General features: G+C 39.4%; 1 protein-coding gene across 1 annotated transcript in view; it reads right to left on the bottom strand.

Moving 5' to 3' along the window:
- Nucleotides 1-26,363, bottom strand: part of LOC124594484 (sphingomyelin phosphodiesterase-like) — a 148,684-nt gene that overhangs the window by 100,344 nt on the left and 21,977 nt on the right. Inside the window, exons 2-3 of the mRNA XM_047132860.1 lie at nt 15,862-16,019; nt 9,026-9,193 (exon numbers count right to left, since the gene is read on the bottom strand). Of these exons, the coding sequence (XP_046988816.1) occupies nt 9,026-9,193; nt 15,862-16,019 (326 nt within the window). The remainder of the gene's footprint in view (nt 1-9,025; nt 9,194-15,861; nt 16,020-26,363) is intronic.

Below are 26,363 nucleotides of genomic sequence, written 5' to 3'. Positions count from 1 at the left end.
CTTCATTGCTGTAACCTGAGTTTTCCAGTCTCAGACAATGACTTACCTTTGCTTAATAAGACAACTTTTGACAAGGTTACATTTCTTTTGCTGCTGGTTTCTGTTGTGACTTGCTCAAAAGGAGATAGTATTTCACAAGATTTTTCAGTAACTGACCAGTCTTCTTTGGACAGTTTTGTTTGTGAATCCACACTGAGGATGGCGAGGGTGCTTTGTAAATGCTCTCAGATTTATTTTTTTTTTTTTTTTTTTTTAAAAAGGGAAAAGTCAAACATTTCATATGTGGAATTCCATCTCGTAGGGTAATTTTGTTTTGGTGTTAAAATAGGGAAACACATTTGCTTCTGAATATTGTGTAATTTCTCAAGTGCTCGAGGACTTCTTTTGAAAAATTCCACTATTGACTTCACTTTTGCCCATGTGCCTGTAATTGATTCAAGGCTTGCTTGCACAGTTAAACTCAGTGTCTATGTGACACAAGGTACATGCCACCATTTGCACATCACTACTGCCTCCACAATATTAGGTGCAAGCTATAATTTTGTTGGTACTACCCCAAGTTGAAGTCATGTTTTGTGATTCACTGGAAATGTTTTCAGCCATATGCTTGTCATTGAATTTAAAACTAGATAACAAATATGACTTCAGATTGCAGTTTTCATCAGTGAAGTGAGCAGGCATTGCAATATACTTCTCATTTTTCACAGATAACCATCCATCAATCTTAATGCAGATGTAGGATGCAGCTTGCATTGCTGATCTTACACTAATGTAATGTTGAACACTTCAGAGAGTAAACTGTTGGAGAGTGTTTTTCTACCAGGAGTTACATAGTTTTCATTTAATAAATAAGTCATTTTTCTAAACTCTACACTCTCAGCTATATTAAATAGAAGATATTCTATGACAACAAGTCTTAAAATCTGTTCATCTATTTAGGCTTGTTTGGATGAAGGCACTGGTCTTGATGCAAATCCAGTAATCTTTGTTATCTACCACACTTACCCAGAACAGAACCGGTGGAAGTGGTGGGTATTTTTTGCACAGATCGTTCATCTTGACGCAAAGTCACTGAAATGGCAGACTCTTGAACAGTGCTGTGGAAACTGAACTGGTTTCGACACTGCCCAGATTCATAAAATCTGATTTTGATGCTTATATCCCAAATGTCTGTTTAAGCAAGAAGTTGAACTTCTTTTAAAGGACAACACTGGTGAGCACAAGTTACATTTAATTTTCTCAAGATTCATCTTCACAAAATAATCTCACACTGGGCTTTGTAATGCCATAGCTGAGGACAGAAGAACCAACGCGATCAGAACTGGAGACGGGAGCAAACTGCAGAAACAACAGATAGCTGCTTGGATTCCAACATTCCATTGGTATGGATAATATACCCTTCCTGCATATTTCCATACACATGGAAGGAATGATTATGGAGAATAGGCACATTGGCTATAGACTCACAAACAACGTCACGTAATTCAAATAAATAACAAAATATAAGACAAAAAATTTTTGTCCCCCAAGGTGTTTTGAACCATTACTATAAGTCCACCATGCTTCCCAGCCCTTCCCATTCACCATTAAACCATCAATGACCCATCAATCAAATTGCTTGCAAGTATACGTACATCCAATTTATGTATACTGATATGTCTAAAAACTGCCACTCTACACACTTATTGTATTCGAAAGTTAGAGGTTTACTTCCGTTTTTTAACATGATTACTGTACATGAACAGAGAAGCGTATGTTATAAGAGATGTGTAACTTAAATGAATGTTTTTCACACTTTTATTGTTATGGATGCAAATAGTGTGTGTTATTTTATTGTTTGTTAGCGTTTATAAAACAGATACTACAGCATTTTGGAATAGGGCAGTCAATTAGAAATGAAGCTTTATTTTCGGAAATCTTGAGCTTCATGCTGTTGTGTGTCAAAAAGATTTCGACACTCTTGAAAGTGTTTTATGAAGTGGTATGTTAAACGTGTTTCAGTATCTGCGCCATGCCCAAATCTTGTCCGAGACAGAGCAGAATGAAACATCATTGTTTCGATGCAATTAGTCTGTTCCAAGCACAGGTGGACTAAAATAGTGTTATTTTGAAACAACGAAACAGTGTCTGTGTCTGGCTCGAGATCGAATCTGGTCCAGCTATCCGAAACAGAATGGAATGAAACATCACTGTTTTGAAACATGTAAACAGTGGCCAAGACTAATTGATATGAATTACGAAGCTCATGCGTAAGTCATTGGCACTGAGCATGATGACAGAAAATCTTCTGTTCACACCGTTCTTCATATTGTGACGAAAATAATACTTCTTTATTCCATCTTTGTGTTCAAGACAAAGCAAGACTCAAGAAAATTTAAAAATCTATGCCCTGACACTAAATTGAAGTAAAAATAAATAAAAACACAAAGTGAAGCTGAAAAGATAAGGTATATAATAATGTCGTGTGACTAAGGCCTCCCGTCGGGGAGACTGTTTGCCGGATGCAGGTCTTTCGATTTGACGCCACTTGGGCGACTTGTGCGTCGATGGGGATGAAATGACAACATGACAACCAGTCCCTGAGGGGAGAAAATCTCTGACCCAGCCGGGAATCGAACCCAGGCCCTTAGGATTGACATTCTGTCACGCTGACCACTCAGCTACCAGGGGCAGACAAAGGTAAGGTTACTACTGATAACAAAATAAATGGGATATAGGCATCCCGTTTAATATTTTGCAGGACAACAGGTCACATAATGAAAAACTGGTAGTACTATTAAAAACGCGACATCTGGTCACCCTGATTTATGTTAATGGGATACTCCACAAACAGTCCCATTAGTGTGTGAATAAATAGAAGCACTACCTTGTAAAATATATCTTGGCTGTTTCCCGGTATCAAGGTGTTACTTCAGTCAGTTTGAGCGCTAACATGAATGTCTCTCAAGTGTATACATTAACATAAGTTCTTGTTTTGTTATGTTATATACCACATTTGTTTTCATGTGTGAAGATTTCAGTTGATGAGGTACAATTTACTCTTCTGTATTCATTACTGTATAAAATAAGAAAAATGTCCCTCACTGACTCATTCCATATCATTGCAGCTCAGCTGCTACTAGGATCAAAATAAATCTTTAATAAAAATAACTAAACAAATAAATGTGAAGTAAAAACTAGTTCAGGACTTGAAACACATCAAGCTTTTCAATAAGGACCATAGTTTGTGACTGAAGACATATGTTTTTTGTTTATATTGCATGAATGAAAATCACTATGAATAAAATTAAAAGTTTAGCTGCTCATAGAAAATAATTTTAAACAGCATTAGGCTTAGTGAAAATAGGATTACTAGGCACAATGTTGTACATTAGTTAATTGCTTCTCATTTGTCAACATCATTAATATCTATATCAGAAAAGTTGTAGTTGCTGAAATCACAATTCACATCAGCACAACAACATGTCAACAAATCAGCAACTAGTGTTAACTCATGCAGTGTGTTCCACTCATTTCTGCAGAGCACAGTTACATTCCATTTTTCCTGAGCACATGCCACTGTGTTCGAACGGGATACTCTAACTGACATGTTTAGCACTAATGGCCTTTATGTGTTAGGGTGAATGAAAGTGGATTCCCCAGGAATACAAACAGAGCCTCTTTGGTCTGAAGTGTTGAGATGATAGATGTTCAGATTACATTCTGTAAAGGGTTAATTTTTTATCATCATTTGTAATGGATTAATTGTGATAATTATCGTTTGTTGCATGCCTCAGATATTGTGGCCTGCTGCAGACTTCATACTTGCTTAATTATTGTCAGTCTCTGTGATTTCTCTTTGGTTGTTTGGAGCTCCTGTACCACAAGAAAAGTTCTGGCAAATGTTTGTCACTCACTCATTTCACCGAAGAATTCCTGTTGGGTAGTAATTTTAAATTTTGTTTCTCAAACTGTAAATGAATATTTAATTTTCTGTGTCATCTTGTTATATATAATACTGTTATAAGAATCATTCATACATTCTTGGACTCTTCGTCATTTCCCAGCTCCAGTTTTATGGGTGTGACACACAAGCACTTGCCAATTTGTTCTGTAACTGTACAGTTTCATTCCATGAAATCATCCTAGCTCCACCTCATTTTCGTCATCTCTGTCTTTACCGTTCCCTTGGTATTTTCTTTGATCTTTTCGCTGGTACTTCTGCACTGACGTATTTTCTTGTTTTACATTCTCTATCCTCACCAACTGGCCACACCATTGCAGTTTGTAATTCCCTGTAACATCAGTAACTGGAGGGCTCTTCAGAAATTGTTGTGCTTACTGATGCAAAGGATACTGATAAAGGGGCCAAACACGTATACACCAGACACAACTGGGAGCATAAAGCAACAGGCATACAGGTGGTTCAGCACAAACAGCTTACCCGTTAATCTTCCAAAGACTTAAGTTATCCAATTCCAAACAGATGGTGGGTGGCAGAGAGTAGTTCTGGTACCAATATCCGAACCTTCTCCCCCCTGCTGTCCTATTTTTCTCATCATGGTCATTTCATGACCATGTATGTGAGAGGAATTAATGTGTTGTCCAACTGTTCCCATAAAGTACTCTCTCAAAATTTCAATAATAAACTGCTCCATGGTCCACAATGCTTCTCTCATAGTGGTTGACACTGAAGTTCATAAATCATCTTGTAATACTCTGTGCCAGGTGTTCATCAGTCTGGCAACCTGAATTGCTGCATTTATGGAGTGAAGTGCTGTTTATGTGGTGTTGCTCTTGTGCGGCCAGGTTCTGTGCTGTCACATGAACTCTCTGGGCTGAGTAGGTACTCTCGGCTGATGTGGCAGTCTTGCTGTGTTGAGTAGTGTGTTAGGATGTGCATCTTCTGTAGGACAGCAACAGTTTTGTAGTAGTGATTGCCAGAGGTGGCTTTATTGGACCAGTAGGTCTCTCCAGTTTAGATGTCACATAGAGTGTTGGATTCCTGCGGTTGTGGAACAAGGTGGATAACTGACTCTTGCAGCAAACTTGAATCATGTGAGCTATTTTAGATTGCTTGTCTTTTATCTTGGTTGTTACCAGTGTAGGTAGCTACTGTCATTGCATTGCTGCATTGGGATCCAAGTCATTGATTTGGTTGCTTGGTTTGCACTTGCTCAAGTACAGGCATTGTGTCTGTTTGGCAACATTTGTGGATGCCATGCTGAGCAGCTTTCTGCATTGGGCAGTTGCTTTGCACAATTATTTATTTAACTGTTCATGAAGTTGTTTGCTGTGTGTGCCTGTACCTTCCTGCTACAAAGTAGTGCAGTCTTGTTGCGAATGAATGGTTTGCTAATGTTGTTATGGTTATGAAAACTGATCTTCTGCATAAACTTTTGCCTGACTCAAAGAACAATATACCTATGGATTAAAGTGACTGTGGTTAAGTGTGTGATTCTCACCAACCATGGGTGCTGCAGATAAGGTTGTGTATTACTTATTGCTATACAGTGTTGTTAGTATAGAACATTTGTTCACAAAAAGTTGTGTGAGCCTTGGGTAAGCAATTTTCCTATGCACTGGAATTGTTTTGCTACCTTGGCTACAAAGCAGTCACTTCTAGGTCACTCTTGTGCTAGTGGCTTTAGTTCAGTTCACGATAGTAGGTTGTTGATGCAATTTGCTTGTGGTACTCCATCTGGTAAACAACGAGATATTTTGCCTATTGTGTTCATGTTTTAAGACTGAAATCAATATTGCCTGTGTGTGGGTGAAACTTATTAAAACATTCTGCTGGGCATTATTGTGGAGAGGCTACCTGTGAGTGTACCCAAACAGTGGTTTATGTCCTCAGTGCTGGCTATTGTGAACAGTGTTAGTAGCAGTGCTTACAGTTGTTTGATTTGGTTACATGTAATAAAGTGCCAGCTTTCTGGTTTCCTAGCATAAACTAAAAGTAGTGTGGCTGCACTCAAATATGTTTAGTGAGCTCCGTAGTTGTAGTCTAAGGTTAATTTTCTGTGTAAAATCTGAACGGTGAATAGGGATAGGCCCTGACAGATAATTAAGAGATTATATACTGTGGTTTTTCCACTGTAGGCTAGGCAGATTACCAACTATTTAAATTAAGTCATTTGTAATACCAAGGCCAGTGCCAGAAACCTAGACCAGCCTCGTATTAAGTTATTTGCAAGGCATGCTGTCGAGTATGAGTAGTGCTTTTACAATGTGGATAAGTATACTAGCAGGTCAGATTGGTAAACTTAAAACTAGGCAATGGGTGTTATTTGAGTAGATGGTTCATGTGTAGTCATGTGTGTGTTATATCACAGTGATTTCTTGTATGTGTCTGTGTCCAATGCTTGATTAGCAAAATGCAGAGTGCTCTAAAGTTACCTGTACAGATTTCTAGGACTTGAAGAGGGGACTGGGTAGACAATATTTTGAACTGGAACCTATGTCTGAAAACATACTGTGTTTGTTCTATAGTTGTTTGAAAACATGTTTGCTAGGTAGGTGTGCAATAAAGTAGTCATGGTGGGGAGGAGGAAGGGCACTTATGTCAGGTCAGCTGATGTAATTTGACATCTGCCCATCTGTCCTACCTTTCTAAGCTGGTGTGAGCCTCATTCACGTGTCTATGAATGTTAAATCAATGTGGTAGAGTAAATATTTGGAGAATACACTGACATGATCTTTCCGCATGGCGAAGCACATGGTAATGAAAGAGCTGCTCATTGCCTTAATGTCAGATTCCATCGCATAGCCTTTTCACCACAACTGTGCAACGGCTTTGAGAAAGGGGTACCTTCACTGTCAGCAAGCATGACTCAGTACTCGAAGGAGATGCTACCACCCGAACTGGTAGAGGCCATAGCGTAAACCACAGTGTTTGTGAAAACTGATTAGGTTTTCTTTTTGTTTCTTTGTTTATTAATGAGAGGGATTGTAAAACAAATGATGCATTGGGTCACACTTAATGAAATACTTGTAAAAGTGGTCATCTTACCAACATGTTTTCAAATGACTGCAGCATTTACCAACAGGGGGTTCCCTCAGTACTCTCTATAAGTCCCAGAAGTTTGTAAGGGGAATTTTAGAGCACCCTGTATACACAAAGGAGTACCATTCACATTTTAAGCACAAAGCTCCAGTTCTCTTCAAAGTACGGTCAACTTGCGCACCTATACTTGGCTAATCTTTTGTCCCATTTTCAAAACATTGTTGAAATTCATCTTTTGTGATGCTTGACAGCATGTCCACCATTTTACATTCATCCTGGCAACATCAGCAAAATGCTTTCCTTTCATATCACTTTTCATTCTCAGAAACAATAATGAGTTGCACTGGGCAAGGTCGGATGAGTATTCAGGGTGAGGAAAAGGAGTCATGCTATTTTTGTCACATAGACAGGGCTGTGTGAGTAGGGGCACTGTCATGGTGGAAAAACCAGTCACCTGACTGCTACAAATCAGGCCACTCAGGCTACTTCCAATGCACACTGTTGTGCAGCGATCTTACAAAGCCTGGTTAATGGTCTGACCCTGCAGACCAAACTCTGAATGGAAAAAAAAAAAAAATCTTGCACTGGCAGCTTGATTGCTGCTTTTATTCAGGATTGTAAGCACCTCTTCATCTGAAACAGATTTATGGCCATGAATGTCTTTCTTCAAGGCTCCAAAAATATGGAAATCACATGAGGAGAGATCAGGACTGTTTAGAGAATGCGTAATGGCTTCCCAGTGAAACTTCTGCAGCATTTTGAAAACAACTTTGGCAACATATGGACAGGCCCACATGTTTTTTTGTTTACTTTGAGTGCACTGCAGAAGTTTTGCTGGGAAGCCTTTTACATTCTTCATACAGTCCAAATCTCTCCCTATGCAATTTCCATATTTTTGGAGCTCTGAAGGAAGACATTAGTGGCTGATGATTTGCTCCCGATGAAGAAGTGCACACCTGTGCACAACTGTGGTTCTATGGCCAACATTTTTCCATAAAAGCATTGACTGCCTTGTCTCACAATGGGACAAAAGTATTAACAGTTATGGTGATTGCTTCTGAAATAATAACTGTTTACTTACTTTTTCCCATCTGTCTTGTTTCCATTTGACTTCCCCTTATATATAAACATATATAAAGTAAATTACATATGATTCCCATGATTCTCAGTGTGAATGGATTAGTACTAGCCATAATTTGTTGTTAGTACACTTTACAGCAGTGACTGCTTCTGCCTGTTAATGTGTAACTTGATTTGTTCCACATCCAGGAAGTCTCCCCTTCATGATGCAATTTACAGAACACAATTGGTAAGTAGTGGATAGTTTTCTAGCAGTTATCCTCTTTGTTTTTCTTTTTGTTGTTGTCTTTCTTAGGCTTCTGATTTGTGGTTCTGATGAATTTAATTTCTTCAACTTTTCTTAGTGGATTTAAAGATTTGATCCATAACTATGTTAAATGTTAGTGGTGATAATAAACTTTTTATTGAGCTCCTTTCTCTATTACAAAGCTCTCAGATCTTTCATCTGCTATGTGACCACAGCTATAATATTGTTAGTGTAACATTTTCTGGCATTATTGTTCATAAATTTCGTGATGGTAGTGGACTCTGAGAGAAATGATATGACCCAAAATATAAATTACTGTATAGATATGTCTATGGTAAACTGATTCTGTAGACAAAATTAACAACTGCTATTGCTGAGAGGTGGTTTACCTGGCCATTTATATGGCAACTATCTTGTGCCCTTATATTAAGTATATGGCATTTAGTTTCATTTGTATATGCTTCTACCACTGATTATCACACTTGTTCAACGTTATTTCCTTCCTTGCCTTGCTTGTTAGGACAGCTTCATGGAATACTAACAACAAGCAACTAGTAGGCTTTTAGTTCTCACAAACCTTAACTCATTTAATTGCACAGCAAATAGTCATTCATAGCGTAAGTGGTATTCTTTTCTAATGTTTTGTCCACAATTATGTAATTTTCACAATTGAAAATGTATTTGTCATATTTCCAAAATGTATGCATACTTACAATACTTCCCTCGATGTTGCCTCTGCAGACTTCCTCAGTTTGTATGTTGAATGTGATACAAGCTTCCAAGAGTAAAGCTTCTAATTCATCTTTTGATTTCCCACTCTTGTAATACTCCATTACTGCATTCACAAATACATCACAGAGTACACAAGTGGTCTCCTGGTCCTGTAAATCAGAATATAAGGAGGATAACAAGCAATGTCTTATTTATTACAACAGTTATTAAATTTTCCACCACAACAACACTTGCATCTGTGTAAAATCACAATACATAGTAATTATTTTGAAATTTTAGTAGTGGATACCTTTTGCAAAGGTTTTGTCATGTGTAGGTAAGTATTCATATTGTAAATGCACATTTATATTTTTATATTGGGTAAAATTATGTCTACTGGTTCTATGTTTTATAATAGTTCACAATTCTGCACTTGCTCTCAGGCAAGATTTTGTTTATGTGACTTGTGAATACCCCTCTTGAAACCACCAATATGATTTCAGTTGACCCCATAATGTGCCATTATTTAGTTGGTTGGTAGATTTGGGTGCAGGGAACCAAACAGCAAGGTCTTTGGATTAGGGAAGGATGGGGAAGGAAGTCAGCCACGCCCTTCCAAAGGAACCATCCCAGCATTTGTTTGAAGTGATTTAGGGAAATCATGGAAAACCTAAATCAGGATGGTAGGATGTGGGTATGAAACATTGGCCTCCCAAATGAGCTCTATGTGCTAACCACTGCGCCACCTTGCTCAGTCCACTATTTAGTATTTGTAGCATCCTGTGTGAACAGTAGCCCACAGCCAAAAAATAGCACCCCTAGTGAAATGAATAAACACGTCACAGGCCTATTTAATAAATTAAATGCTGATGAATAATAGTTTGAAAAGTAACAAGAAACAGAATTCCATTAACTGCATTTTTTCTTATTTTGCTAAAGTCTTTGGTAGCATGAGGTTGCCCTCTTTGAATTTTAGTTGCTGCGTAAATCTCTACTATTATGGCAAATGTTTGTATATGTAAATGAAACTATCTTGTATATTCTGTTGGTTGACTATGCATTTGGCATACTTCTAAGCACTGAATCTGGCACTGGTGAATCATAATGTGTTATGGCGACATGTATGATCACCGAAATATTGTGCCCGTTGGACACTGTAGACCAGCAGTACACCCGTGGATATTTTGATTATCAAATACTCCGGGAGAAACTCAAGAATCACATCATACACCTTTAAGGGGAGGAGATGTACCGCAGCATGAAGAAATTTGAAAAGTTGCGCCACCGTAGATGTCGTTTGCTAAGTACTCTTGCCTTTGTAAAGAGATGTCGTTCTGAGAATGTTGTTCCAAGTTTTGCTAAGGTTATGCATCACATCGATTCTGCAGCAGCTAAAAGAATCAAGAAACGAGCCAGCCTTGCATTGGTACATGAGAGAGTGCAAGTCACCTGCCGGAGCCTTGAGTTTATCTCACAGTAATTACTCAAACTACATTTGCAACTGGCTAGTAATTTCACTTCTTTTCCATGGTATTGGATTGATGGTGTCACCTAGGTTGCAGCTGATTCCGCCCATAAGAAGGCAACAGGACATCAAACAGCTAAGTTCTCACGTCTCCTTGACAAACCATCTCTGCAGGTCCCGTGCAAGACTGTCATCAATTTGAGTGGCATGGTGTTGAGTGATGATGCGGTATCAGTTTTGCAGAAAGGTCTCAACTTCGCTCCCAACCCCAAGTTCACTCCGGTCGCAGAAATTGTTAGTGCTGTTGAACAGGTTGCAGCTCGACTTCCGTCTGAATCAGCTGAGGAAATACGTCGTGAAACTTGTCGTGCGTTGAAATCGAAGCCGATGAAGTCAAATATCACCAGTAAAGAGAGGGCGGCGATTCGTGATCTGAGGGAGCGCTCTGAAATTATTGTCTTACCAGCTGACAAAGGCAATGCTACAGTTGTTGTCTCCCATAAGGACTAGACTGATAAGATGCAGAGCCTGCTAAATGACGATTCCTACTGGAAGATCGGCGTTGACCCTACAAAGAAGGTGGAAAACAAGACGAGGTCGCTTCTCAAGGACGCAGATTTACCAGAGGGTGACGCCAAGAAATTGTTACCCGAAGGTCCGGTACCGCGTATACTACATGGACTCCCGAAGGTTCACAAAGAGGGGGTACAATTACGCCCCATTGTCAGCAACTTCAGGGCACCTACATATTTGTTGGCCAAATACCTGACGGGAATATTAAGTCCTTATGTGGGTAAATGCCCTCATCACATCCGTAATTCCATGGATTTTGTTAAACGCCTTGATAGCTTCAGGTTGGATGACTCAGATATCATGGTGAGTTTTGACGTCGTTTCCTTGTTTACGAGAGTATCCCTGCGAGAGTCACTGGAAATGATTAGTCAGAAGTTTGACGAGAAGACCACTGAACTTTTTAGGCATATCTTGACTTCCACGTATTTTCTTTTCAATGGAGAATACTACGAACAAACGGATGGAGTCGCCATGGGTAGCCCACTCTCACCAGTGGTAGCGAATTTGTACATGGAGAACTTCGAGGAGGAAGTCCTGTCGTCATCCGAATGGAAACCTACTTGCTTTTTCCGTTGCGTGGACGACACGTTCGTCATCTGGCCACACGGTATGGATAAACTCCTTGATTTCCTTACACATCAAACTCCATACACCCCAACATCGAATTCACTATGGAGACTGAAACGGAGGGTAAATTACCTTTCCTTGACGTCTTGGTCAAGAGAAGGGCTGACGGCACCCTAGGTCATGGGGTGTATCGGAAGACAACGCACACTGATCTGTATTTGCACGCTGACAGCTGCCACCATCCTTCACAGAGGAATGGGGTACTTAAAACTCTAATACATAGGGCGCGCACTATCTCTGACGCAGAGAGTCTACCCCAGGAATTGGAACATCTGAGAACTGTATTTCGAAAAAAAGGGTAATCAGAGTGGCAAATTCAATGTGCGCTCTGCCCAACCACTACGGCACAACCTGTGGAGAAGGATGAAATCACGAGGGAGGAGGTAGGCACTGCGTTTATTCCATATATAGGCGCACTCTCGGGGAAAATCGCCCGCATTTTGAAGAAACACCGGGTCGGAACTGTTTTTTGTCCTCCGAATAAAACTCGTGCACTGGTGGGGAGCGCCAAAGATGACTTCGGTTTGAGGAAGGCCGGCGTGTACCAGATTCCGTGTCAATGTGGCAAGTCGTATATCGGTCAGACGATGCGTACCGTCGAGGATCGATGCCGTGAACACCAGAGGCACACTCGACTCATGTATCCGAGCAAGTCGGCGGTCGCTGAACATTGTTTGTCGGAAAATCACGCTATGGAGTATGACCGCACGAGGATTGTGGTACAGACGTCGAGATACTGGGACAGCGTTGTTAGAGAGGCCATCGAAATTCGCACCAATGACGACCTCATAAACCGTGACTGTGGCTATAATCTTAGCAAGGCTTGGGAACCAGCGATTGGGTTAATCAAGAGTAAATCGAGCAAACGTATAGGTGTGACGACCACGGCGGACAGAGCCATCACAACGACGTCATCTCAGACGCCGTCGTAATCTGTTCCACCGCGCGACCGTGGCGCGGGGCGCGGACGGCGGAGGGAGCGCGCCGCGGGCGGAGGGTATTTCAATTTGCCGCCGCCGCGACCGAACCCAGTTCCCTCTGAGCAGCCTTAGCGTACGGATCTCCGTGCCGGCACATTCAAAGGAACTCAGTCCATCAGTTCACCTGATGATGCCGACATGTATGATCGCCGAAATATTGTGCCCGTTGGACACTGTAGACAGGAAGTACACCCGTGGATATTTTGATTATCATACTAGATCTTTTCAAATGATGTGACTAAAGAAAGTACGTGGTTAGCTTATTTGGCGGAAAAATCTGGATGTTTTTGCAAGTACTGCTTATTATTTTTCCATACCGAAAATGTTGGGAAATGAGACCACTAAGTAGTAGGGGCATTGGTTATTCAGGCTTTTACCAATAAAAAAAAAAACAAAAAAAAAAAACAGGGAAATGTTTAGCAAACATGAGAACTTATCATATCATAAGAAATATGTTTTGATCGTTGAAAACACAGAAGCTATAGTTAAGAAAAAAGATGAAAATATCATCAATCAAGTAAATACCCAAAGAAGGCTGGATATAGAGATTAATAGAAAATTGATAATCCTCATAATACAAACAATTCGATTTTGTGGAAGGCAGCAAATAGCTCTAAGGGGTCATAGTGAAACTGGGCGAATAATCCTTGAAGAATTGGTCGAAAATGATGGGGATTTTCGATCGTTGTTAGGATGCAGAGCCAACAGTGGAGATACTATTCTTAAAGACCACTTAACGACCAGTGGTGGGAAGATGATGTATACAAATTCTTTCATTTAAAACGAAGTTATTACTTGGTCACTTAATACAATTAAATATTGTAGAAAACGTCAGAAAGCCTGTTTTTTACTCGATTTTAGCAGATGAAACCACTGACGTCTGTCAAATCGTACAATTTTCTCTATGTGTACGTTACATAGAAGAGCGAACTTTCAAAATCAGGGAAGATTTTCTGGCATTCGTCCTTGTTTATGGCGCTACTGGAGCAGGTTTGGCTAACACACTATTGAAGACCTTGTCAACATTACAGCTTGACCTAAACAAAATGAAAGGCCAAGGGTATGATGGCGCTGCCATGATGAGTGGGCAGTTCAGAGGAGTACAAGCTTCCATCACAGAAAAGCTACACATTGTTCTTCACACACTCTAAATTTTTGTTTGTCAGATGCGAGCAACACACCTTTTATAAGAAACTGTATGGGTGTCACAAAAGAAGTCTGTGGATTCTTTCATTCGTTAGCCAAAAGAACAGAAATATTGAAATCAATGATATCTGAATGTTGTCCAGAAAAAAAGAAAAAGAAACTTATTTCAGTGTGCGAAACCCAGTGGGTAGAAAGGTACAACTCAGTACTATTATTCAAAGACATTTTGGAGCCTATCTTTCTCTCCCTTCACAAAATAGAAGAAGAATTAAGTGACACAACATCTAAGGCTCAAATTCTAAGAAGTGCTTTAGTCAATTTTCGTTTCTTGTTAATCTTTTTGTTTTGAGCCTGATGCTGCCAACCACCCATAACTTATCTGAGCAGTTTGAAAACAAAAATATTGATCTTACAGAAACCTTGACTAATGTTATGAGTATCTTACACCTTCTGTCAAAGGAGAGAGCAAATACAGATGACTCATTTAAAGCCTCGTATAATGAAGTGAAGACATTTGCTGCCAAACTTAACATTAAGGAAGAGATTCCAAGAATTTACCGCCTTCATTCAGCAGTCCCTTTCACCACCGAAGAAGAATAATATCGACGAGCTATTTATGTGCCATACCTGGACGATTTTTGTGTCTCACTTAAAGAATGCTTTGATTCTCACAAGGAAACAGTTGTATCCTTATAAAACATCATCTCACAGTAGTGTAAAACAACAGATTTCCTTTTATTGGACGTTGCTTTTAGTTTCTACGAAGAAGACTTGTCACACAAAGAAATTATGCAAAGGGAGTTTATGTTGTGGAAAGAAAAGTGGAGTGAGGAAAATTCTTGAAATCTTCCAAAAACAGCTATGAGTTCTCTTCAAAAATGTGACAAGACTTTCTTCCCCAACGTTTATACCCTTCTGAAATTACTCGCAGTTCTTCCCGCTTCTGTCGCAACCATAGAGTGAACTTTCTCCAGCCTGAGAACACTGAAGACATACATAAGGAACAGTGTATCTGAAAGCTGGCTTAACAGACTTGCTTTATATTCTGTCCACAGAAACACTATAACTAGTGGCGATGAGGTTCTTGATAAGTTTACGAGTGTACCAAGAAATCTCAACTTTGTTTTGTAAACATTGTTCTATATGAAAAGTGAAGTTTCTTTTTAATGTTATGTATTATTGTTATTGTCAGTTCGATAAACAATTATTAAAACAAATTTTGTTACATTGTCATTTGTCAAACAGTCGATTTAATAAACATTCTTCTAAGGTTTCTCCAAAACAATACGTACTCAAAACAGTCTTTTGAATTATAGTAGGTAAAACACACATGCATGTATACACAAAAAGAAAAAAAGTAGGAGTGTTGGTAATTTACTCTTACGTGAGAGAATAAATCAATATTTATAGCTAGAATCACTCCAAACACGATAATCACAATCCCATTTTCACCCTTTTAGTTTGGATTAGTGTTTGCAGATGAGATATTTTTAAAATCTTGACTGTTTGAAATATAGTATTATTGTCTCGCTATGTTGGTTCTCCAGTGTTTCCTCGACGCTGTTATAATCACAAGATGCAGAATGCTGCGACAATGTACAGTACATTATTGAATTCGACACTGTCGCGCTAGTCAGCATCTTGTAATTACAAAAGCGGAGAGGAAACAAAGTGAGCTGCTGGACAACCATCATAGTGAAGCAATAATAACTGAGATTTTCATCATTTGTTTTTTTAAAATAACTACATTTTTATGATTTAATGTTAACAATAAAAAAAGCTTGATCTTGGTAAAGTAAAAGGGGCTTAAGCACAAATTATCCTCTGAATATAATCAGCAAAACTGATACAAAACATCTTGGTGTATCTACTTAAAATTACTTAACCTATCTTTACATTAATCTTGCCCCCCACCCCAAGGTGCATGCTATATTCGCCACTGATTATAACTGCCACAGAATGAGCTTTTAGGTTAAGGAAATTTAGCTAAGCCAAATTAATACTGCATAGATTACATGGTTGTATGGGTATATCTCAGAGAACATACCTTTTGGCTCAGATCTGAAAGATATTCTGACTCAATCTTATTTGTCAGGGCGAGATGATGCAATGCCTCTTGAAAGTGAGGTGGCTTCACTCCTGATGAATGAAATGTCTCCAGCCCACTCATAAACATCTCTGTTAAAGCTTTGTGCCTCCATGGTTCTGCAATATAGAGTTTAATAGTGTTAAAAAAGTAGTCAAAAGTAAACTGGAAGGATTTATGTAGGGAATTTTTTCAATGTGGCAACAATTGCTAAACTTCTTATAATAAAAAAATATCAATGAACCTTAATACTGCCTCCTTTATGTGAAGTACTAGTCTCATAGTGATGCAAACAGTGAAGTGATTATTTGGATCATGTTTATTACAATAAAATAAAATTTTCTGATACTGCTGTGATGCTATCAAAATGTTTACAAGTAGTAATATATAAATCTATGTGTATGGTGTTGTATGGGCTCTATTATATGATTAACCTCTGTTTAATTTTATTATTTGATTATTTAATTTTAGTTTGGAAATGATCAGATCTTTCTTGTGTAAGACTGGTACAGTATGTAAATGATACCGACAAATACTATTATATGCTTCATTTTTATAATCTATATTGTTCAGGATGTAACTGTGACTTAGCTGATGACAATGGTATAACTATTTTTTCGAGAAAAATTATATTGAAGTAATTATTCAAAATTTCAAAGAATTATTTAAAATCTAAGTTTAAGGAAAAATACTTGCACTTGAAATTCCAACTTTGCTAATAAGGATACGTTTTAAGACTGATATACCTCATCTGAAAACCATTATTTCCTTCTGTGTAAATAATATCTCGTATTTTTTCAAATTTCGGAATTCAGGAAACATCACTACTCAGTAATGTAATAATGTTATGTAATGATCGACATTTTAGAGCAGTGTTACCATTCCACTGGCAGATAGATGTAATTGTTACCTGATTCCTGTCTGATATTTTGTTATTGAATACTTAACTGCTCTGTTTTTTGATGTTTTGTAAAACACTTCCTACACCAAGCCTCGAATAGGAGCTATGAATAGTGTCATAGCTAGTGACTAGCAAAATCGTTGTAGAATTCAGTCACTAAATCAGTCTTCATTTACGTTTCAATGAGATACCTTCTATGAGGCCAGTCTCCTTTGAAATGGTATGAAGCCAGTTTTGGTTTTTATATATTATGCAGTTGTGACTGAAAACTTTCTAACTGGAATATTTGTCTGTGACACTGAAAATCTGGAATGAAGAAAAAATGTCAAGATGGGCATTTTCATTCATATTAGAGCCCGAACATTAGTTTTGTTCATAAGTATACAAGGTCCAGGATCTGAAGTGAACATTGTCGATGCTGACCATCAGAAAGCTTAATTGAGACCAAGAAAAGCTTTTTTAAAGATAATTCAACTTTCTTATATAAGTATGTACTACTTTCTCTCTCCAAAAAGAAACTAAAAATGCAATTTCATTATCACGTAATGTGTGCACTTACTGGATTAGAGAGCCACGTAGTTACATGATACACCAGCCTTAACAATCGTAACCAGATGCTTCATATGTGAATTAAATGTTTTGTTGATCATTTGCATTCTGAGAGATATTGGAATATACAGTTATTCAGATGTTCTCACTGAACTTCCCCCATTATCTCAGTAAGTTGCCACTTTGTATCTCCTCACCCAGAAACCAGAAGCAGGGTGGCAGTTAATGACAAAAGAGGAAAGGAGTTGAAAGGCCATTAAAAGAGCCCCTTAGTAGAGGAAGAACACGTAGATCAACATCATCTGACATGAGTAGGTAGCTTATTTTCAAAAATATAAATATGATAAAAAAGATTTTCTTTAAGGATATTTGATGGAAAGTCATCAAGCAAAACAGAAGTGATATGCAGTATTCCCCAAGAAAGTGTTATAGGCCCCCTAATGCTCTTAATGCATATGAATGATTTATGAGACAATCTGAGCAGCCATCTTAGATTGTTTGTAGATGGTGCTGTGATTTACCACGTAGTAAAGTCATCAGAAGATCAAAATCAATTGCAAGATGATTCAGACAAAAATCTGCATTGCACAAAAAGTGGAAATTGACCCTAAATAATGAAAAGTGTGAGTACTAAAAGAGATCTGTTAAATTTAAGTTACATGATAAATCACACAAATGTGAAGGCTGTCCATTCAATTATATAGCTGCAGGTAACAATCAACAACTTAAACTAGAATGATCACATAGATGGGCTGTTCAAACCTTATGGGTCAAACTGAAACAGGTGATAGTAGGTCTACAACCAGTTATATTGAGATAGGGAATCAGTGGTTGGAAATGCATATTTATTGTGTTATGGACATACACAGCATATGCCACATAACAACAACATAGGTCATAGTAATTGTCCTAAGTGAAGACCTCCAATGCACGCATGGCAAAGGTGCATGACATTCTACTGCTCTCACAAAGATTCCTGCTGTCTGTTGTATCAGGAGACAGGCAGTTTGGACCCTAGCAAGCAGGTCTTCATCTGTTACTACAGGGTTTCATACACCAACGTCCTGGCATAACCACAGGGGAAAAAGTTCAGAGGCAATTGTACTGCCCGCCCCTTCCAGTCCAACGATTTGGTGTTCAGGTGCTTGTGGGTACTGGTGCATTGTCATGTTAAAGTCACAACATTTTGCGGAAACAAGGGGTACAGTCTGCAAAAACTGTGGCAACACACCTTGCATGAACACCAGGTAACATGGAGACCACTCAAATGGGAGGCAGCGAATAAGGTCCTATTACGTGATCTTGGGTCATACCTGCTATTACACTGACAGAGAATCAGTACTGGTGGCCATCAATGTGGGTGGTATTGCGATTGCCCTCTCTCTGAACGTGGCTGTAGTGGCTGTTGAAAACGCCATCATAGGTGAAAGAGGTCTCATCCATGAACAATACACACAGTACAAAGGTCAGAACTAGAGCACTGGAGTGGATAATCCTTTGACAGAAGTGAATGTGGGACTTAAAATCCGTTGGTCCTAGTTCTTGCACATATTCCTTATGATAAATGCGTAATACCTGTTCCACCAGCACTCTCCATACTGTATCCTCCCTAGTGTACATTTCACAGACAAGATGGCGGTTGCTTATTGCTGGCTTGTTGGCTACACGATGCAGCATCGTTCCTCAAAGTCTGGTGTTCTCCCACGTATTTGGCGGGAGCCCTGGCTGGCTCTCTGTGGCGTGAGTGACATTGTCTCTCGGAAGTTGGTATCCACTGAGATAAACATCATCCAGTTAGGATGACACCTGATGGGAAAGCGTTCTCTGTACATTCATGTTGCTTTATAGGTACTGTATCCTGCTGCGCTGTACATTAGCTGTCTGTCTGCCAACGCTCATGATGAGTAACATTCCGTCTTTGACTGTGTGTCATGCACTGTACTCAGTAACGCATCTCGCTCACCATGGACACATCACAAGCTGTCTCATCCAACTGAAACTGACACCAGGAATAGTGTTATGCTTGTGGCACAGGTTACTGCACCAGTGCAATGCATGCAGCTGGAACACGACACGTGTGCTATGAGCTAATCTGTTTACAGTATGTCTGTGTGGTGGTCAGGAGTGTACAGTGTTTATCACCTGTTACCTTTTCCAGTTACAACAGACACCTAGGATCTTTGCGAAAGTGCAGCAGAACTGCATGCTCCGTTGCAATAAATGCATTTAGACTGGCAGTCGTCAGTAGCAGATCATGGGCCTAAATTCTGGGAATATCAGGAAACGTTTTGGCAATCACCTTTCCTTCCCTTTTAATGTATGCACATCTAGCATTACAAACTCCTAAGGACCACGACTAGTACTACTACTGCTACTACTAAGACCGATGATGACTACCCCACTACTACAGCTAATAATAATAATAATAACAATAATTACAATCATTTTCATTTACAAACGGACTGGTCGATCGGGAATTTGAGCGCTGTTGCTTGTAAAACAAGTTAACTCGATGATCCTTCTTCCTGACTCTTTCAATGACATTGCCATACCATGACTCTCGGCTTTCAAGTATTCGCAGTAATGGTTTTTCAACCGAGATACAAGCAAGAACTGATAAGCGATCCTGGGACATACTGTTCCTTAAACACGGTTATATGCGTTTAAGACAAGAAAAACCCCTTGCAACTGAAACACTTGTTCCAAGAATGGGTGGCAATTAGAGAAAACAGTTCGAAAGCTCCTGGAAGAATTTGGTTCTTTTCATTCTCAATCATTCTTTTGATAATGTCCACCAAACTGACAGCGTGAAATGTTCGTTTATGCTGGGAAGAAAATACATCTCCAGTTGTATACGTAAATGCAAGCGACTGAAGGACGCACCATAGTGAATCTAAAACGTCTACAGGGAAACTCCGGACACGATTGGTGAACTGAGTGTCAGCGCCTAATTTACGAAAAAGAAATTTATCCTGATGTGAAAATCTTGTTTCCAACTGTGTTACAATATTATCCAATACCTTAAAGTGCACCTGTTTGTATTTTGACATCAATGGACAGCCAATACATTCATCCATCATTTCAGCTCTATCACGATGGCTTCAGGCTGCATATTAGTCGAGCGTTTCGTGGAATTTAAAAGGTCTATCAATGTATCTTCATTTCTTAAATTTTTTATGTAAGCTATGCATTCTGAGGCAGCAGTCGCAGGAGGAAGTAGTTGCAGCGTGGCCGATAAAAGATGTTAAGTAACGATGGTCTGCTATTGTACAAATTTCACATGGAAGTGACAAGGTTTCGTGAAAGCTCATTGTAAAGTGGCTCGCGTCCAGATGTGGTACTTATTGTAGTAAGGAATACGAATTTAATGTAACGCTGTTGAACACTTCAAATACCGTAAGCAAAGACTTGCAGCGATGAGGAGTGACACTCTCTCTAAAGAACTCTTCAACGTCTGAGAAACGGAATTAGGGGGGCGAGTCCTGTGCAGACTGTTTTCACGAGTTCACCTCTGAGAGGTTTACGATGGAGGAGCAATGACCACATTAATTCCCGTTTTGGAACGGCGGTGTGGGACTAGCGTCTTGTGTCGTACTGACAACTTAGTTTTCGAGCAGGTCATCTCCTGTGGTAAAAATATCGCACGGAACTAGAACAATTCGCGAAAGTGAATTTAAAAGATGTTCACGCTGAAATGTGATACAGAGTGCCTGCAACACATACGCAACCCACGAGCAAAACTTCGCACCGCGGTTACTGGAACGCAATTGTGTTGCAAACCGATCTGTAGATAGCTAGGATTGCCAGCAGTGAGATAAATCACAAAGTACCGCAATTTCTACCGAGCGGATCTAGATCACCTTACCTTGTAACTGGCAAACAGTCTGTTGACGTTGTTTCTATTTTCGTAGCTGTGTCTTGATCGGGATTCCCAAAAAATCGTTGTTGCTTGTCGCCTGTTTTATTTCTCGTTTCTTTCGTGTGGTTAAATGTGATTGCCATTGGGTGAATCACTGTTACTCTGATACTGCTTTATAAAAGAGTAGAAGAGTACCTTCTAAAAAACTAACAGAATAATTTGTAATAAAATATATCAAATGCTCTCGCAATTAATGAAAAAGGCATATTGTCTTCTTTTAAAAGTGTATGAAAGTAAAATAACCAGCACAGTGCATGTGTGAATACTAGGGTTCCCATAATACAAAAACGGAGGACTAAGAAAAGCGAAATTTATTTATTTTATTAAAATTACGTAATTCCACGTTTAACATTAATTACGAATTCAATAGAACGTAGACTGCTTCACAATAAATATACCGTGTTAACAATGAATAAACTCAAAACCTGAAAACTTGTTCAGGAACCGATCGACAACGAAATGAACAATATCAAATACCTAACTTCGAGGAACTCGAGAAAAAAAGATCCACTTCTTTACAAACTGACTATGCAGTGTGACCCAGCTGAGAGAGCATAATTTGCTTCTGAGTCTTACCTGCAAGTGAAACATTTACAATGCGAAACATTTTTCAATAGGAATTCACGTAAAAACAGGATAAGGCGTTCCATACGTAAAAAAATACAAAACAGTTTATAAAATAGCAACAATACGTATACTACAGGATCCGTTTTTCAAAAAAGTTGTCTAAAGACTTTTGTTTCTGCCTACTCTTCAAAATGGGTGTTCACCGCGGATGACGGCTAGTTGAATGCAACATCTCTTTATATATTGGTTAATGCGTAGCTGTACTGACTTCGTGTTGGTTAACGATGACAAATCTAAAATAGAATTCATAAATAGATATTTCAAGGCCATGAATTGACACGAGTCTTAGGAATTAGAACGCCTTGAAACCTGGTCACGGGGAATTCACATCATCATCGAGGAGCAGGGATGGAGGTATCAGAGCCGACAAGCCGACAATTAGAACGCGTGATCGTGAGGAGTGCTGCTGACAGTACAGCTGAATAGAGCACTGCCGGCGGCACTGCCATTTATCCGCGCTTCTGCTGCAGAGTCCGTGCAAAATACGAAGGCCAGTAGATGTGATGACGGCAGGGCACGCGTGGGGAGAGTGGTAGTGGTGTGGGTCTAAACTGCAGCCTACATTCACAATTTTTGTAAATACACTACTGGCCATTAAAATTGCTACACCACGAAGATGACGTGCTACAGACGCGAAATTTAACCCACAGGAAGAAGATGTGATATGCAAATGATTAGCTTTTCAGAGCATTCACACAAGGTTGGCGCCGGTGGCGACACCTGCAACGTGCTGACACGAGGAAAGTTTCCAACCGATTTCTCATTCACAAACAGCAGTTGACTGGCGTTGCCTGGTGAAACGTTGTTGTGATGCCTCGTGTAAGGAGGAGAAATGCGTACTATCACGTTTCCGACTTTGATGAAGGTCGGATTGTAGCCTATCGCGATTGCGGTTTATCCTATCGCGACATTGCTGCTCGCGTTGGTCGAGATCCAATGACTGTTAGCAGAATATGGAATCGGTGGGTTCAGGAGGATAATACGGAACGCCGTGCTGGATCCCAACGGCCTCGTATCACTAGCAGTCGAGATGACAGGCATCTTATCCGCATGGCTGTAACGGATCGTGCAGCCACGTCTCTATCCTTGAGTCAACAGATCGGGACGTTTGCAATCAACAACCATCTGCACGAACAGTTCGACGCGTTTGCAGCAGCATGGACTATCAGCTCGGAGACCATGGCTGCAGTTACCCTTGACGCTGCATCACAGACAGGAGCGCCTGCGATGGTGTACTCAACGACGAACCTGGGTGCACGAATGGCAAAACGTCATTTTTTCGGATGAATCCAGGTTCTGTTTACAGCATCATGACGGTCGCATCCGTGTTTGGCGACATCGTGGTGAACGCACATTACATTACATTACGCACGTTACATTTCAGATGTGTTACGACCCGTGGCTCTACCCTTCATTCGATCCCCATGAAACCCTACATTTCAGCAGGATAATGCACGACCGCATGTTGCAGGTCCTGTACGGGCCTTTCTGGATACAGAAAATGTTCGACTGCTGCCCTGGCCAGCACATTCTCCAGATCTCTCACCAATTGAAAAGTCTGGTCAATGGCGGCCGCGCAACTGGCTCGTCACAATACGCCAGTCACTACTCTGGATGAACTGTGGTATCGTGTTGAAGCTGCATGTGCAGCTGTACCTGTACACGCCATCCAAGCTCTGTTTCACTCAATGCCCAGGCGTATCAAGGCCGTTATTACGGCCAGAGGTGGTTGTTCTGGGTGCTTATTTCTCAGGATCTAGGCACCCAAATTGCGTGAAAATGCAATTACATGTCAGTTCTAGTATAATATATTTTTCCAATGAATACCCGTTTGTCATCTGCATTTCTTCTTGGTGCAGCAATTTTAATGGCCAGTAGTGTAGTAAGTGGGGCCCTTCCACGCCCGCACTTGCACGACAACCACTAAAAAGATCTGTCACCTCTGCTTTGGTTAGAATCTAGAAAGAAAATCCGCCGAAAATGCAGCGATTTATTTTTGCCTGGCTTGTTAACCATTTGAAGACCACACTGGAAGAAGGGGTTAAGTCCATTTTATAGATTTTTCAGGAGAGCAATTTTAAAGTTTAAAACGTTACAGTTTCATGGGTTATTGAAATATGCTTTTGTAATTTATACAGTACATTCAACGACCTTTTCTTTAGGGTTCCTTAAAAGTGGAAAACATATTATTAAATCTCGACCCTGTATGTTTTTTATGTGAATGTCTATTTTTTAATTTCTTTGTATAATCCACTAATTAGATTTTAAAAGTCAGAATGTAATGTCATATTGGGATGATAGTTCACTATAAATCTTCCCTGAAACTCCCTTGACAAATATCTATTCATCTTTGAATCTAGTCATTGTACAGGACTTTCATGATTGATCAGGTTTTAGGAACAATACCGTTTATCAATATCCTGTTTTTATTTTCATTGAACTCATGTAAATTACAGTGATGAATAAGCCCATGTTCCAACTTTTGTATCTTTAAATCACCTGGTATACAACTACCAACAATTATTCAATAAATGGTTACAACACATACATTAAAAATATAGTTAATGGGACGTAATTTCAGTTATCAGCATAAATCAAAGTTTTTCTAACCCACAGTCTTCATTTCTCACTTTTTGCTTATTACAAACAAATAACACAAAACGTGTTTGTAAATTCACTGCCCGAAAAGGAATATTTTTATAGTACTCTTGGGCCTTTGTGTGACAGAACACCTTCAGTTCTTTCAGATCACGATATTTTTCGTTGGTGATAGGTAGCAGTCCAGAAACATTGGACATGCTACCTCCTATTAGCATGATAACTCAATAGGTTTGTTATAATAAAGCAGGAACTGCTATTTCACACACTGATATGATCTATTTTCATTTAAATACTGTGAATAAAGTATTTACCCGCCTACCTTCGTAACAGGGTGAAGGGAACAAAAACTCTCCTTCTGCAAGTTCTGGTTCCTGTTCCATTCGTCCAGCAGGAGCGGTAACAACTAATGTGATCCAAGACCCGTTGTAAGTGTCACGATGTATGATAAGTCTTGGATGGTGGCGTTCTATCTTCATCTCCTTAATAATTCACGACGGGAATGGACATTTTGATCGGTACCTTGGTTGAACTAAATAAGTCCAGTCACGTATCATTCAGCCATCAACTTCAACAACCTGAAAAGGAGTGGGTTTCGGACGCGCATCTTTAATTATGTCGGTCCAGTCCTTTGGGAGCTCAGCTTTTGTTTTACGTCTGATGAGGCCCATATCTTTTGTGACTTTCCAGGTATGAATATCCTCTTACTGGGAATGTCACACGAATTGATTGAAATCGCTTTTCATGATGGACAAGATAACGGATAAACTGAAAGGGGTATAATTTTTGTTTTGACGACCGCATGAATCATAGAAGATTTCCAAATTTTTAACCTCAGGATCCAGAAACGAAGTAACATAGTGATGCAGGAATGAAACTACTTCATTCGAACCTTTCTTCCTATAATTTCAGGATAAACATAAAGCACTGTCTTACTGTCTGAGACTTGATGCATGTTAAATAGATATAGAGAAAGCTGTCGCTTATAGTAGACAATGTCGGTGCTGATGTTTGGACTTGGAAGATTTCGTTGGAAATCCATACATATCGATTCAGTGTTTGTAATCTTTCTGCTTCTCTGTCGAGATTGTCTTTTCGCTGATAGAATGCAACAGCTCTACGGTGGAGCAGTTTGGGTTCAATTTTGTCTTTCTTAATATTACTTTGAACGTCCGATCGTTCCTTTCCATCTGTTGCATGTATGAGTTGTGCCTCTAGAGCTTTGAAAGTTACAGAAAACTTATCACAAGTACTGCTTGTATCACTTCGAGGGAAACCGAATTAGATATTAAATTTGTTATTAAACATTTTACGATACGTTTCATATGATATTAATGTGTGTCTTGAAACATCTTGATTGTGATTCTTCAGGCAAATGCAGATTCTGTGTTTTATTTATGCTGTAATGACTGGACCGTCCTTTAAATGACGACGTGAGCGCAGATGTTTTGCTATTTTTCTGTTGAAAGTTTATGAACTTGGTTTCCGTGTTTCCCTCGTTTATCAATTGGCGCCATGCCTTCATTTTTAAAAGGAATTCCTGACAGTTTCTAATCTTTTCTTTGAAATACCATGCAATGATATAAAGACATTTTGACAAAAACACAATTCTGTTACAGTATTTTCTCTCATTATTCTGATCTTATAATGAAATGTATAATCACTCGAAGTAGCTACTGTCTCATCTCTGCGAGACGTTCGGCGTTGTACGTTGCCAACAGTATCCAGCCTGTCAGGTGACAACTTTGCTCATTCCAGTCCTTCAGCAAACTGAAATTAGATATTAATGTAGACTTCTCTGAATCAGTACAATTCTTCTTGCAGTTAGAATGCTCTCCTATTTCATGTGACATTGTTCTTAGCTTTTTA

Source organism: Schistocerca americana, chromosome 2 (assembly GCF_021461395.2).
Source record: "Schistocerca americana isolate TAMUIC-IGC-003095 chromosome 2, iqSchAmer2.1, whole genome shotgun sequence".
NCBI classification, from domain to species: domain Eukaryota; kingdom Metazoa; phylum Arthropoda; class Insecta; order Orthoptera; family Acrididae; genus Schistocerca; species Schistocerca americana.
This window is presented reverse-complemented; position numbering and strand designations above follow the sequence as displayed.